Source organism: Ranitomeya variabilis, chromosome 6 (genome assembly GCF_051348905.1).
Source record: "Ranitomeya variabilis isolate aRanVar5 chromosome 6, aRanVar5.hap1, whole genome shotgun sequence".
Lineage (NCBI taxonomy): Eukaryota > Metazoa > Chordata > Amphibia > Anura > Dendrobatidae > Ranitomeya > Ranitomeya variabilis.
In genome coordinates, this window is record NC_135237.1 from 541,663,462 (window position 1) to 541,678,516 (window position 15,055).

The 15,055-nt window shown below is 42.4% G+C and overlaps 1 protein-coding gene across 1 annotated transcript in view; it reads right to left on the reverse strand.

The window, feature by feature from the left end:
• Window positions 1–8,617: 8,617 nt before the first annotated feature.
• FAM83A (family with sequence similarity 83 member A) overlaps window positions 8,618–15,055 on the reverse strand; it is a 28,762-nt gene continuing 22,324 nt past the window's right edge. Inside the window, exon 4 of the mRNA XM_077271180.1 lies at window positions 8,618–11,094. Within this exon, the coding sequence (XP_077127295.1) occupies window positions 10,536–11,094 (559 nt within the window). The 3' untranslated portion in view covers window positions 8,618–10,535. The remainder of the gene's footprint in view (window positions 11,095–15,055) is intronic.

The window sequence follows — 15,055 nt, forward strand, 5'->3', positions numbered from 1 at the left end:
ATAAATCCTCTTTAAAAAGTCCATGAACTTGCCATGTCCGGGGTCTGAAAGGCAGAAGATACAGATGGGATATTAGAAAAAACTTTTTGTCAATGAGGGTGATCAATGAGTGGAACAGGCTGCCACGAGAGGTGGTGAGTTCTCCTTCAATGGAAGTCTTCACACAGAGGTTGGACAGACTAAGCTATAGCAAAACTTATAAGAAATTTAACTCTGAAACATTAACTTTTTTAGACATTTTCAATGGAGGCTTTTCGTGTGTTTAGTTGGCCAGTTTATAGTTCATCAATAGATTGTGACAGGTGACCGATGTCATCCTGCACAGTTTGATCACTGGTGTACAATGGATCTTGTTATACGTCAGCGTGTAGGAAATGAGTCACAGTATGTCACAGGCGATGAGTAAAAGAGAAAGGATCGGGTATTACGCTGTGGAGCCTGCTCGGTGAGATCTGTCAAAAACTCCGATGCACAGTGTCCTGAGTGTTACGTAACATGGAGGAAGCGTACCGGTGTCAGATGGCGGGCACATTTATGTGTCATGTGTGCGTAGTGTGTACATACAAGCTTGTCAATCAGTCCTGGCCCCAATGCTACCGTCCCCTGAAATCCAATTTTTTTTCCAAATTTTGACCATTCATGTAGAGATTGTCCTTTGTAAGGGTGACTAACAAATTTCAGCTCCAAATGTTATGGTCCGATGCTCATAACAATAACAATCGCCCTTTCTCCTGACAATTGTCATGGTTGGATTAGTCAATTCTCATATGACTGCACTTAAAGGGAATCTATTACTACTTAATCTGAGAGCTGCATGATGTAGGAGCAGAAATTCTGATTCCAGCAATATGTCACTTACTGGGCAGCTTTTTGTAGTTAAAAAAAAAAAGTGTTTTATCAGCAGGAGATTATCACTAAAGGACTAGTTGTCTCATGCCACGTAGTCCCCCTGCTCTGTGTAACCACGCCCCCACCTCTGTTTGGCAACGTTCTGCCTATTAATGGTGTCGAAAACTGAAAATCAGTGGTGTGGGTGGGGTTATACAGAACTCGCCATACAGAGAACTGGTGTGTAGAGAAAACAGGGATTTTATCAAAACTGCAGCAAACAGCCCAGTAAGATATACATCACTGGAATCAGGGTCACTGGCCCTTCATCATGATGCTCTCAGATTACATATCCAAAGTCGGCGGTGACAGATTCCCTTTAAGGGAGTACAAACAGCGCATCACCTGTTCATCAGTTGAATTTGGTATTGCAGCTCAGCTCCATTAAAGCGAATAGAACAGAGCTGTAATACCACTCACAACCTACAGGTTGGTGTGGCGCTGTTTTTGGCAAAACAAAAAAACTGCCATGTTCTATTTCCTGAACAACCTAATAGGGGAGATGACTCACACTGTAGCGTTGCTTTTGATTTCTCTGGGGCAGCTTGACATTGAGCAGCATGTAGAATGCAAGACAAGGGTCCGATGCGACTATTAGGAAACTACAACACCAAACATCAAGTTTGAACTGACCCGTCAGAGAACAAAAGGTTTCTCCAGTAGACCCAGGTTTTGGCACAATATTAAACCTCGGTGCTCCAGCAGAAGACTGGAGGTGACTCTGGAGCAATCACTCACCACCATTCTTCTTATAGGGGGATCACAAAATAACCTATTTATTATTAATTATTATTTATTTATATAGCACCATTAATTCCATGGTGCTGTACATGAGAAAGGGGTTACATACAGAGTTATAGATATCGTTTACAGTAAACAAATTTACAATGACAGACTGGTACAGGGGGGAGAGGATTCTGTCCTTGCGGACTTACATTCTACTGAGTAACAGGGAAGAGACAGAAGGTCGGGGGTGCAGCAGCTCTGGTGGTGGTGAGGCGGCAGCTCTGGTGGTGGTGAGGCGGCAGCTCTGGTGGTGGTGAGGCAGCCGCTCGGGTGGTGAGATGGCAGCTCTGGTGGTTGTGAGGCGGCAGCTCTGGTGGTGGTGAGGCGGCAGCTCTGCTGGTGATGAGGCGGTAGCTCTGGTGGTGGTGAGGCGGCAGCTCGGGTGGTGGTGAGGCGGCAGCTCTGGTGGTGGTGCGGCGGAAGCTAAGCTCTGGTGGTGGTGAGGTGGCAGCTCTGGTGGTGGTGAGGCGGCAGCTCGGGTGGTGGTGAGGCGGCAGCTCTGGTGGTGGTGAGGCGGCAGCACTGGTTGTGGTGAGGCGGCAGCTCTGGTGGTGGTGAGGCGGCAGCTCGGGTTGTAGTGAGGCGGCAGCTCTGGTGGTGGTGAGGCAGCAGCTCTGGTGGTGGTGAGGCGGCAGTTCTGGTGGTGGTGAGGCGGCAGCTCGGGTGGTGGCGAGGCAGCAGAATGGATCTTATTGGTGATCTGTCCTGTGTGTTTATAAAAAAAATGACCTGGAAATATAATTCTCCAGGTCAGAGTGAAGATGTCAATACCAGTATAGGTTTTTTTATTATTATTTTAGTGGTTTAATAAAAAAAATTCAGGTATATATACCGGCATATTGGTTCTAGTCACCATTTTCTGGAACCCATAACTTTTTTGAAGAAAAATGTTTCGTTGATAAACCAAAGTTAAGGCTTATATTTTGCACGGCGAGTTGTTATTTTTAATGTTAGCATTTTGGGGCATAAACCATGTTTTAAGGGATTTTTGTTGTACTTTTTTGGGGATGTAAGAGGTACGGTGAACAAAATAACAGCAATACTCGAGTTTTCATTTTTCTTTCTTTATGTGGTTTACTAGTTCAGTTTATTAGTTTTATATTTTCGCAGTGCGGCCTCATATGGATGCTGAAAAACCAAATTTGTTTTTCTGCCTAATTTTTTACACTTTTGATTAGCAAAAGGGTGTGATTTAAACTTTTATATATTTTTATTTAAAAAAAAACTAAAAAAAACTAAAGCATTTCTTAATTAATTTCCACTGGGACAGGGCTTTTTATGGAGATAGGTGAAGGTCCCAGGGTGGAACCTGCAACTTTCAGACATTTTTGACATAGTCTATTAATATGAGTACCCCTTTAAGGAAGGAAATAGCATGAGTGGGGCACCTAGAGCGCCACCAATGATGTGGGCGATGATGCTTTTTATGGGAGTCATGTTGTGGTTTCCATGTTTGGTTAGATCTCAGTGTAAGCCACATGTTAACAGCGTGTCTTTATATAAATGTCAGAATATTGAGCCTTATAATCTCCATGACAGATGTGATTTATACACACGGCCTCGGGGCACAACATTCTCTTCAGTGGAAATCATAGGAAAGTCCCCAGGCCAGCAGGGCATGATAGGACTCGTGGTTCTAGAACTGCTTGGAAGGCCTAGATTGTCCTGTACTACGCAATACCTATAGTCCCCAATATTATGGAATAAAGCTGCAAATGGATTTGACATTTATTTTCGGAATCTATGAGTTTTGCTATGTATGTAGTAGGATTCCTGCAGTCTTATTTTTAGAAAAGAAAAAACCATGTCCTGGACCTCATATGGGTCTAAAATGTTCGGGTGCCCCAGAGGAGGAGACCAGTATTATAGATGATAGCATGTGGTGGGTGGGGAACTCTGACTCTGCACTGGGGTCACGGGCCTAGAAATTATATCACTGGTGTTAGTCTGTGCCGACCACAGAATTGTCAACTTTCAGGCATGACTTTCCGAAATGAGGCACCCACATTGCAACGCCAAATATTTTGTTTGCTAACCCCGTCCAGTCCTTTCTGTGTGCCTGCATAGAAATAGTGCGTCGGTGATGCCCCTTAGTGTTCTCACCCACTACAACACCCTTTTCATTGCTCCCATGTAGTATGATGAACCCACGATGCGGCTCGACACAATATATTAACTCAAAGAAGCCCAGCCACATGCAGTATGATGCTCCCACAGAGCCCTCCACATAGTTTATTATGCCTCCATAATGACTCCCATACATTGTGGTTCCCCCACGCTGGCCCCTCATACAGCATGATGCCCCCAAAGTTCCTCCCGACCAGTATAAGGGCCCCGCACTGCTCTCCATGTAGTGTATAAAGCACCCATAGTGCCATCTCACACAGTATGCTGCCCCCATAGTGCATACATATTATGATGCCTCCACAATACATTGCCAAATTATGATTTTCTAAAACTAACATTAAACACACTATGATAACCCCTTACAATTCTGTTTATGCAGTATGATGCCCCCACAGTGCCCTACACACAGTATGATGCCCCCACAGTGCCTATCACACAGTATGATGCCCCCACAGTGCCTATCACACAGTATGATGCCCCCACAGTGCCCATCACACAGTATGATGCCCCCACAGTGCCTATCACACACTATGGTGCCCCCACAGTGCCCATCACACAGTATGATGCCCCCACAGTGCCCATCACGCTGTATGATGCCCCCACAGTGCCCATCACGCAGTATGATGCCCACACAGTGCCCATCACACAGTATGATGCCCCCACAGTGCCCATCACACAGTATGATGCCCCCACAGTGCCCATCACACAGTATGATGCCCCCACAGTGCCCATCACGCTGTATGATGCCCCCACAGTGCCAATCACACAGTATGATGCCACCACAGTGCCTATCACAGTATGATGCCCCCACAGTGCCCATCACACAGTATGATGCCCCCACAGTGCCCATCACACAGTATGATGCCCCCACAGTGCCCATCACACAGTATGATGCCCCCACAGTGCCCATCACACACTATGATGCCCCCACAGTGCCCATCACACAGTATGATGCCCCCACAGTGCCCATCACACACTATGATACCCCCACAGTGCCTATCACACACTATGATGCCCCCACAGTGCCCATCACACAGTATGATGCCCCCACAGCGCCCATCACACACTATGATACCCCCACAGTGCCTATCACACACTATGATGCCCCCACAGTGCCCATCACACAGTATGATGCCCCCACAGCGCCCATCACACACTATGATACCCCCACAGTGCCTATCACACACTATGATGCCCCCACAGTGCCTATCACACAGTATGATGCCCCCACAGTGCCTATCACAGTATGATGTCCCCACAGTGCCTATCACACTGTATGATGCCCCCACAGTGCTTATCACACTGTATAATTCCCCCACAGTGCCCATCACATAGTGTGATGCCCCCACAGTGCCCATCACACAGTATGATGCCCCCACAGTGCCCATCACACAGTATGATGCCCCCACAGTGCCCATCACACAGTATGATGCCCCCACAGTGCCCATCACACAGTATGATGCCCCCACAGTGCCAATCACACAGTATGATGCCACCACAGTGCCTATCACAGTATGATGCCCCCACAGTGCCCATCACACAGTATGATGCCCCCACAGTGCCCATCACACAGTATGATGCCCCCACAGTGCCCATCACACACTATGATGCCCCCACAGTGCCCATCACACAGTATGATGCCCCCACAGCGCCCATCACACACTATGATACCCCCACAGTGCCTATCACACACTATGATGCCCCCACAGTGCCCATCACACAGTATGATGCCCCCACAGCGCCCATCACACACTATGATACCCCCACAGTGCCTATCACACACTATGATGCCCCCACAGTGCCTATCACACAGTATGATGCCCCCACAGTGCCTATCACAGTATGATGTCCCCACAGTGCCTATCACACTGTATGATGCCCCCACAGTGCTTATCACACTGTATGATGCCCCCACAGTGCCCATCACACAGTAAGATGCCCTCACAGTGGTGCCCTTCACACAGTATGATAGATCAGGGAGAAAAGTGGGTATTTTGATTAAATGTTGATATATTGTACATCTGATGAAGGTCATTGTGATCCAAACGTCATGCATGGTTTGTGGAGATATATTAAGCAATAAATCGGATTAACACAACATCTTCGCCACTAGTGCAAAGTTCTTCACTTTCAACAAAATAGGAATGCTTTGTTCTCTTCTACATACTTCAGACACTATGATTCCCCACATTGCCCGTCAGAGAGTAATATGCCCCCACAGTGCTCTTTACAGATTATGATGCCACAACAATGCCACCCACCCAGAGTGATGCCCCAAAGAAGCCACCACACAAACACAGTATGATGCCCACCTCTCTAAATTTTGATTGTGGGATGACAGACATGACTGGGATCATGACCCATTTTTCAAACCAGGGACTCCTTCTGATGAAGATCCTAATGCCACACACAGGAAACCTGACAAAAAGCTTCTTTCTGTGAGGTTCTGCAGAACCTGGGAAATTTGTGAACTCTTCCGGCATTCTGGGAGGTCTCCAGGAAGGTTGGAATAAATGGTCAACAGACTCCAAAGATGTGAATCCAGTCCTATGCATTCATTGGGATAGTATGATAATTTGCTCTTCTACATCGGTATACAGTATGTTAGATTTTACATTGATTTGCTTGTTTATGAGATGGATTAGATGTACTTTATGAAATTATGGAAAGAATCCAACGTTACTATACACACTTTATTATAGACATTTACAGACAGTACGATCAGGGCAGACATACATTTCATTGACGTATTGAATTTTATCTTAGATTTACTTATATTCGTTTATTATATATACAGTATATATAGTGTAGAGATAAATTCTATTCTTGTTTATCACCATATGTATAAGTATAGCTGCCTGATTAGTAGGTAATAGTCTTTCTCCTATGTACAGAGTGATAAATATATTGCAAGTTCTGGTTCCCCAATCTAGATGCGGTATTGACACTCCATGCCCTCTATGTATGTTCCCCTTTGAGCAGAGTAGGATTGGACACGTGTGTGCACTACAATTGATTTTAACAGACGCGATGTAATACTTTGTTTCTCCAGTGGTGGTGCTGTGAAGAAATTGAACCCTCATTCAGTTTCCCGCAGACTTAACAGCTGATCCGTGAACTTCCGTGTGTTACGGCACACGTCATTGATGTTGCCGGACTCTATTTTACTGGATTCGCAAAAATTTTGGACCAGGAAATTCGTAAAGAATTTGATGAATTACCGATCACTTTGATCATCTCTAATCATTGTCCAAAATTGGTGAATTTAGTTGAGGGCATTTTACAATGCTTGGGGAGAAATAGTTACATAGCAACCACTTTAATTTTATTTAGATGATCACCTTTAGGCCGGGGCTACATGGTGGTTTTGGCCACGGCACCAAAGTTTATGTTGCAACGCAATACAAGTGAATGGGGTCAAGTTATGACCACAAGGGTACTGGGACAAGCGAGTGGATTTCTTTATGTATCTATATGTTCTCGTGTTCACAGGAATTGCTATCTGCTATACAGGAGACTGTCTTTCCATAGCACATTCTTGGTGGTTTTTGGCAATCACTATATTACACTACACACTGGGGCATATGTCTGAATATTGGTGAATGGGGTAAAACCCTTACCCCATACCCCTTGGATAGGTGTCGGACAAACGATTGTTTGATGAACAACTACAGAATGTCTCCCGACGCCATCATACTTGGTCAAGTGTTCTTGGGTTCTCGATGAGAGAGCCACCGACAGACTTCTTTGGCTTCTCTTGGGGCCAAAAAAAGGATAGAAACCCTTCTCACCCTAAAAATTCTGTTGAGGGAGAGTCAGAAGGTCCCCACGCACATTGTATGGTCAGTCGATCCTGCCAAATTTGGTGGGATCTGGTGCCTGTTATTCAATGTGTATGGAGGCCTTAAGCCATGAAACTGGTCACTGCAGCAAGCAATGCCTGGTTTCAAAGCAATGTGATGTCGCTGAGAATATTTAGTAAATTATTGGGGCAAAATTATGAAAATTGTCTTAAAAAACCCTAGCCATCTTTATTGACTTTTGCAACCAATAAGAGAACAGAATTCATTTTAATAGAGATATATAAAAATGAAAGCCCAGCTTTGATTGGTTGCTATGGGTAACAACAACAGGGTCTTTTTTTTCCCGTTGATTCCGTTACCTTGGCTGTGGTTTTACAAGGTAGTAAGTAGGGACATTGAGAATCTTGAAGTGATCCATCCGTTTTTCTTGTGTTTTCTGCTCAGAAGAACACCTGGAAAGCTCTAAGAGAAGTTTTTGGAAGCATTTTGCCATAGTTTTTGCTGAAAAAAAAACAAATGCTAGCAGTTTTTGCAATATTCAATGGAGTGAAGAAAACAATAGGGAAACGACAGTTAAAAAGTGGTCACAAAAACCATTGGAAAATCGTCCCCCCAAAAAAATCCTTGGCTGAAAAAAAAAATGTCCTAAAAACTCTAATTAAACTACCCAAAAAATACAACAGTAGCTTAAGAAAAAAAACTCTCCAGACAGGGACAAGGGGGCATCCTCTACGTCTGGAGGAAAGAAGGTTTAAGCATAATAACAGACGCGGATTCTTTACTGTAAGAGCAGTGAGACTATGGAACTCTCTGCCGTATGATGTTGTAATGAGTGATTCATTACTTAAATTTAAGAGGGGACTGGATACCTTTCTGGAAAAGTATAATGTTACAGGGTATATACACTAGATTCCTTGATAGGGAGTTGATCCAGGGAACTAGTCTGATTGCCGTATGTGGAGTCGGGAAGGATTTTTTTTCCCTAATGTGGAGCTTACTCTTTGCCACATGGGTTTTATGCCTTCCTCTGGATCCACATGTTAGGGCATGTTAGGTTAGCCTATGGGTTGAACTAGATGGACTTAAAGTCTTCCTTCAATCTTAAATACTATGTTACTGTGTCTTCTGCTTTGAAAAACTCAGCAGATTTGCCTGTTTATAAGACAGCTTGTGGGTATAGTTGCTGAATGAAAACTGACAAAAATCCTTTTTAAAAACTTGGGAGTTTAAGCTTTAAAAACTCAGCAAAAAGACTCTGCAAAGGCTATGTGCAAAAGGATTTCTTTCTATGAGGTATTTTTTGAGTGGACCCTCTACAAAATCATCCTCAAAAGCCACTTCAAAAACACTTGTAAAACTGCCTCATTCTTAGGGAAATCCACCATGCTGTTCATATGAGAAGTTTTTCACGCATTTTTTTTTTCCTGAAGAGGTTTTCAAAAGCCTGATGGAATGTGCTCCAAACTAGGCAGTGTCCCAGTCTAAGAGCTGGAAAAAAAGCATCATGGGAAAAAAAACCTCTTCCAAAACTCTTCAAAATAATTTCAAGGAAAGAAACCACTTGCAAAAACTCCACAAAAATAAACCTTTCTTGAAGAGGTTTGCCCATGGAAAACTTGTTCTTATGTCCGCCTGAAAAAACTGTGCGAACAAATGTTTACCTGTGCTTCATTTAATTTCTTCAGCTCTTTTGTAAAACATTTACTTAAATAAGTTGTTGGGGAAAAAATTTCAAAACTGTTTAAGGGTGTGTTCACACTGATTCTTTTCGCTGAGTTTTTGAAATGGAAACCGAGTGGAAATGCCAAGTTTTTAAAGAGTTTTGAATTTCTGAGGCTGATTTGAAGAGTTTCCAAATATTTTCTGCTCCAAACACTCCTAAAAAACCTCAGTGTGAACATACCATAAAAGTAGAACGTTCTTTGTTGGCCAACAAAAACAGTTTTGCTTTACGAATTCTGCACCATTTGGGTATAAAAAAAAAATCAAACTTTTATACACATGATGTTCAACTCAAATGCCATTTTTTTTCAGTTACTCTAGTAAACAAGTGCAATTGCATTAATTTATGACCTTTATTGTGAATATAGTCCTATTGAGCCCCATTACACACAAGCTAGGGTAAGAGCTTGACTATTGATCTGCGAATGGACCACAACCCTGCGAAAAAGATGCTTCCATAGTTTTCAAAGCACAGTCAGTAAGCTCACTATTCTAACACTCTTACATGGGTCAACTCAACTAAAAGTCACCGTGTTGTCAAATGTTATAAATATTGTGCTGCCTAAGGCTATGTTCACACTGAGTCTTTTTGATGAGTTCTGGTCCAGGAAACTGAATAGAAGCCATCCAAAATCCATCTCAAATGCTTAAAAAACTTGCGTTCTGCTCAGTTTCCATTCCAAAAATTCAGCAAAAAGACAAGGTGTGCACATAGCCTAAGGACGAATTCCGACATTTGTATATCACAGTCCAAGTACAGATCGCAACTGCCAAATTGACTGGGGCCATCTCCTGACCCTAACTTAACAGCCTCGCAAATGGCCAAGAGACCTGCAAATGGTCCAGAAGTCATGGTCACATTCTAGGACTGTGATATCCGGACATCTGAATTTAGCCTAAGAGTGCAGACTTTCATGTCCTCTTTTTGTGGTCATGACCCCATTATAGTAACTTACACAGTAGTTAGTATAATAACAGTCAATTTTTGTACATGGAAAGAAAGTAAAAATATAGGAACCTTTGACCTATCGACCTAAGAATACTTTCTGGTGGCAATATATGAACACTATCTTGGATATTTTAAAATCATTAATTCTTGTGCAGAACATCATCACGATAGATTTCTATACATTGCACTCTTACTTTTAGATTTTTATATTATATTTCAGTGCATTTTACGTATCTACATAATAGTATAGTCACTTGGACTTAAGTCATTGTTGGCTTGGAGAACATTCTCCATCCTTGGGTGAACCTAGATGTTGGGCTGTTTTCTTCTCTATGGATTCTCAAGGAGCGGTAAATGTTGTTATTGTAGTTGAAGTGTTGTGTTGGGCTTTCTGGTAAGTAATTCCTCTGGTAGTAGTTTGCTTGGTAATTTGTTTGGGTTGGAGGGGATCTCAAGGAGGAGTATCCATGGAAGGAATTCATTCTGTGAAGTGGAGACTGAGTTGGAGTTGAGGTTGTTGGAGTTGAGGTTGTAGGCGATGAGGTAAGTTGTGAACGTTGGGAGATGCTGGTAGTTGAGGAGTTGCTCAGAAGGTCGGAGGTGGTGTTTGCGCTTTCCTGGGTGCTGCTGTCTGTCACGGTGCTCATAACGCTTTCCTCTTTCCTCAGTACTGGCTGCATTGGGGCAGGAGACTTTAATCCCATTACTGGCTTGGATGAAGCATAGAGATGTCTGAACTCCTCATCAAATAATTCTACCACCTCTCCAGTAAATTTAGTCAAAAAGTTTCTATGAATTTGCCCGGAAAGCCACGTGAAGCTGAAAACACAAGAGAGAACGTTGTTAGTGTCTTAGTTGAGTAAATGTCTAAATATTTTATTATTTTTGAAACATTTAGGAGTAAGGAGCATATAGAAAGTGCATGTGACCGGGGGCGCATGGCAGTGATGTCATGTGTGCCCGCCACTTGCACGCTGAAGGCAGCTGCCGGCTTTAGAAGAGGACACCGCGCCGTGGAGAAGGGGATGAAAGGTGAGCATTTTTTTTTAAACCAGTGAGTGTACAGTGGCCATACTACTACACATATGACTATGGGCTGAGTATTATACAGATATGGTGGACTATGGGCTTTGCATTTGACTATATGGAGGAAAATGTTCAGTGCATTATATAGAGGACTAAAGGCTATGCATTATATATGGAGGACTAGACAGGGTGCATTATATTGTATGGAGAACTAGGGGTGCATCATACTATAAATGAAGGACTACGGGGTGCATTAAACTATATGGAGGACTATGGGATGCATTATACTAGATGGAGGAATATGATGGGTGCATTACATATAGAGGACTATGGGCTGTGCATTATATATGAAGGACTACAGAATGTGCATTATATTGTATGGAGGACTAGGGGTGCATCATACTATAAATAGAGGACTATGGGGTGCATTAAACTATATGGAGTACTATGGGGAGTGCATTATACTCCTGCCATGGGGCCCAATGTCGTCTTTGTACACTCCTGTTGAGTATAATGGTTTATTTTTACCTATACATTAAAGAACAGTGGCAGAATGTGGGACATACAGTATAACAGGATACTAGGATTAGGGACATATACCAGAATGGGGGACATATATATATATGAGGATGGGGAAAGGATGAGGGGCATAAATACCAGGATGGGGGACACATATATAATCAGTATGGGGGACCACAGTCTAAATCACCGAGGGAGCTCACCAGACTCTATTTACGCCACTGTTGCCAACTCTCTTGGAATATCTGTGACAGCTCCCATACTTTCAGAAGATGTGGGAAATATCCCAAGCACTATAGAAAACTTATATAAAACAGCTCTTCCAGGAAGTTTGTTATGTGTGGTGCTGGGAAGTTCATCAGAAGGACATCCCAGCGCCACATTCAGGGAATGAATAACAGGCTGTGGAAATGAAGCTGTGCAGCAGAGATTGTTTTTCCAAAGAATTCTGACAAGTTAAAAAAAAAACATGAAGGGAGGCAATATACACATTCTCCGATCCACCTAAGACCCAGTGTGTTCTTTGCATGACTTCTACCTTTGCTTCTATATGACTTCTATATAATGCCAAATTCCAGTTGTCTGAAATCGGTTTGATCACATAACTTTACATAAGGCAATCAAAAGAAGAGGACAAAAAAAAAAGAAAAAAGAAACGTATCCCCTGCAGTTCTACGAGTGCCCCCCACTCAGTGATTGCGGATCTTCTCACTACTCTATTGACACAAGAATGCAGAAGTCAAAGCACAACATAGTCCTGTCAATGTCTGGTAATTATGAGCGTGTAGGAACAGGGATGGCGAGATGGGGATAATCTTATCGACACAACTGCCTCTTGCTTTACATTACTTACCCTTGGGGGAAAAACAAAGCCATAAGTATTATTATAGTATAATTATTATTATAGTAGAAGATCAGCTTCCAGAAGATGACAAGAAGAGGTCTACACAGAGGAGAGGGGCCAAAATCACAAAGATGACCCACTCTCGGGGACAGTAATAGTGCACCCACCCAATATGGTCGCTTTAGGAAGCGTTCCCTGTAGATCTGTTATGTCTCTATTGAGATTCATAATTTAACTCTTGAAGATATAAGGAGATTGACGTGTTGCTCACCTTTCCCTCTTGAAGAAACAAGTCTATTGTCGTAAAATGTAATGTGATGCAACGTGAACCATGATGTAATGTGCGTTAAAAGTATAAGCAATACTAACAGTGTGTGTGTTTGACAATATAGATAGTAAGAGCTAATGTTTGGGACTAGCCCAGAGTGGGAGGTGCAGAGTTGCAGGAAAAGTTATAATTTCCTGCCAGAGAGTCAGATAGGGTCTGGAGTGCATAGAATGAAGACCTAAGGTCCATTGTGAGCAGAGCCGCATTCTGAGGTGTACCTTAAGTGAAAGGAGACCTAACAAAAAGATAGCGAGTGCTGGAACAGAAGTAAGAGAACAGAGTGACTTTCCACTGATGGGTCCTGGGAGATGACGCCTTGGTACAAGGCCTCAAATGCATAATTCTTGAAGGTAACGGGCCTAAACAAGACTGACTGCAAGAGACGAGTACCCTTTGGAACTATGTTGTTTTCTAGTATATGTGTACCAGGGGTGCAGATAGCGTCCCAAGGTTTGATACAGAATCGGCAAAGCAAAGGTCCAATTATTATTTTTTTTAATTACAATAATAAAAAAAAATAAAAATAAAATTTCAAAACGTATAATGAGTGCACGTAAGTCATTCCTATCATTTCCCCCCACATGGAGGAGATGAAACACAAATTAGTGAATGGAACATATTGCTAGCGCGTGCTTGTATTCACGCCATACACCTGTACCCATAAATTTAAGATTGATGGATCACCATGCCAGCTATCATCATCGCCAGCTGCAGAGCCTACGCCCACTCCTGGCACACATCGCCCCAGTCTCTGCCAGATGCACATAGCTATCATGGACTAGAGCCAACATAATAGCTTCTCCATGACAAGAGGGTTGTAAATCAAAAACATTTAAGAAAAATAAAGATTGAGTCAACAAATGAAAGAAACTAATTAGCTGCTCTGCAGAAAAAATGAAGATAAATTGGTTATTTAGTTTGAGAGGTGAGAAAATAAATGTGCAATAAAATGGAAATGCAGGGTCCACGCTGCATGGGGCGAAACGGGCAATATTAGAGGCAACGTGGGGGAAAGTGCTGGCTCTCCTAACAAAGATCAGTGGAGCATGGAGTCTTCTTGGCAATGCTCCACGGGAGAAAATTATGGAAATTAGCACAGAATTAAAGAAACTATCTTGGAAATTCTAACTAAGCAAATATGCTATCCTATAAGTTAATGTCTGGCCCCTTAAAGAGTTGTGGTGGATGATCAAGCCAGAAACTCATCTACAGGCTGCTGTTTCGGGGTGTTTGCTCCTCATCAGTGTAGAGTCTGGCCAACACTTTCACAGAGGACGTAGCTGATGTCTTTATATCAGAATTATGGGCTACAGACAATTAAAATATGAATGATTTATTAGGATTTTACAATTAGTCCTTAAAGAATGTCATTTTTTTCTGAAAAGCTTTCCATAAAAAATACAAAATTAAGTTGTCAACCCTGCCAAGATACAAGGAAGGATATAAAGAAAATTCAGCCCACAGAATACTGTCACACGTAATACGTGTAATACTATACACTATCAAAGTTTCCCTGTAAAAAGCCCACATAATACTGCCACAGAGTTCACAAATAATACCACCATACACTGTTTTTAGAAATCCATGTTTTTCAAATATGTAAATGAGTTGAAACGATCTCTGCCAGATTAATCTTTTCAGCATATAAGAAAAACATGAATTTCTTGAGAACCAGTCATCGGATCGCAGATATCAAGGCGTCATTTAATTTCTGCCTATATTTTTCTCACTTCACCAACTTAAGACTATTTCTTGCTGATGCATCACCCACAGCCACAAAAGAGGCTGCGCCCTTAGGGGGTCAAGCGCTGATTGCTAGAAACAGCGTTTTGTGGTATCATCTGTGAAAAAAAAAAAAGAAAAGATCATCTTTACGTTTTGAAGCAACTTGCATATTTTTTTTACAATTTTTGGCATCATCCTCCTATATATAAATGACCCTAAGCTAGGAATTAACATACGGTAGGTGTTAGCAAAGTATTAGGAACATTCCAGTTGCTATATTATACATTCAGGTTAAATTTCATCTTTTCCTTCATCCAAAATGATATGTAATATAATAC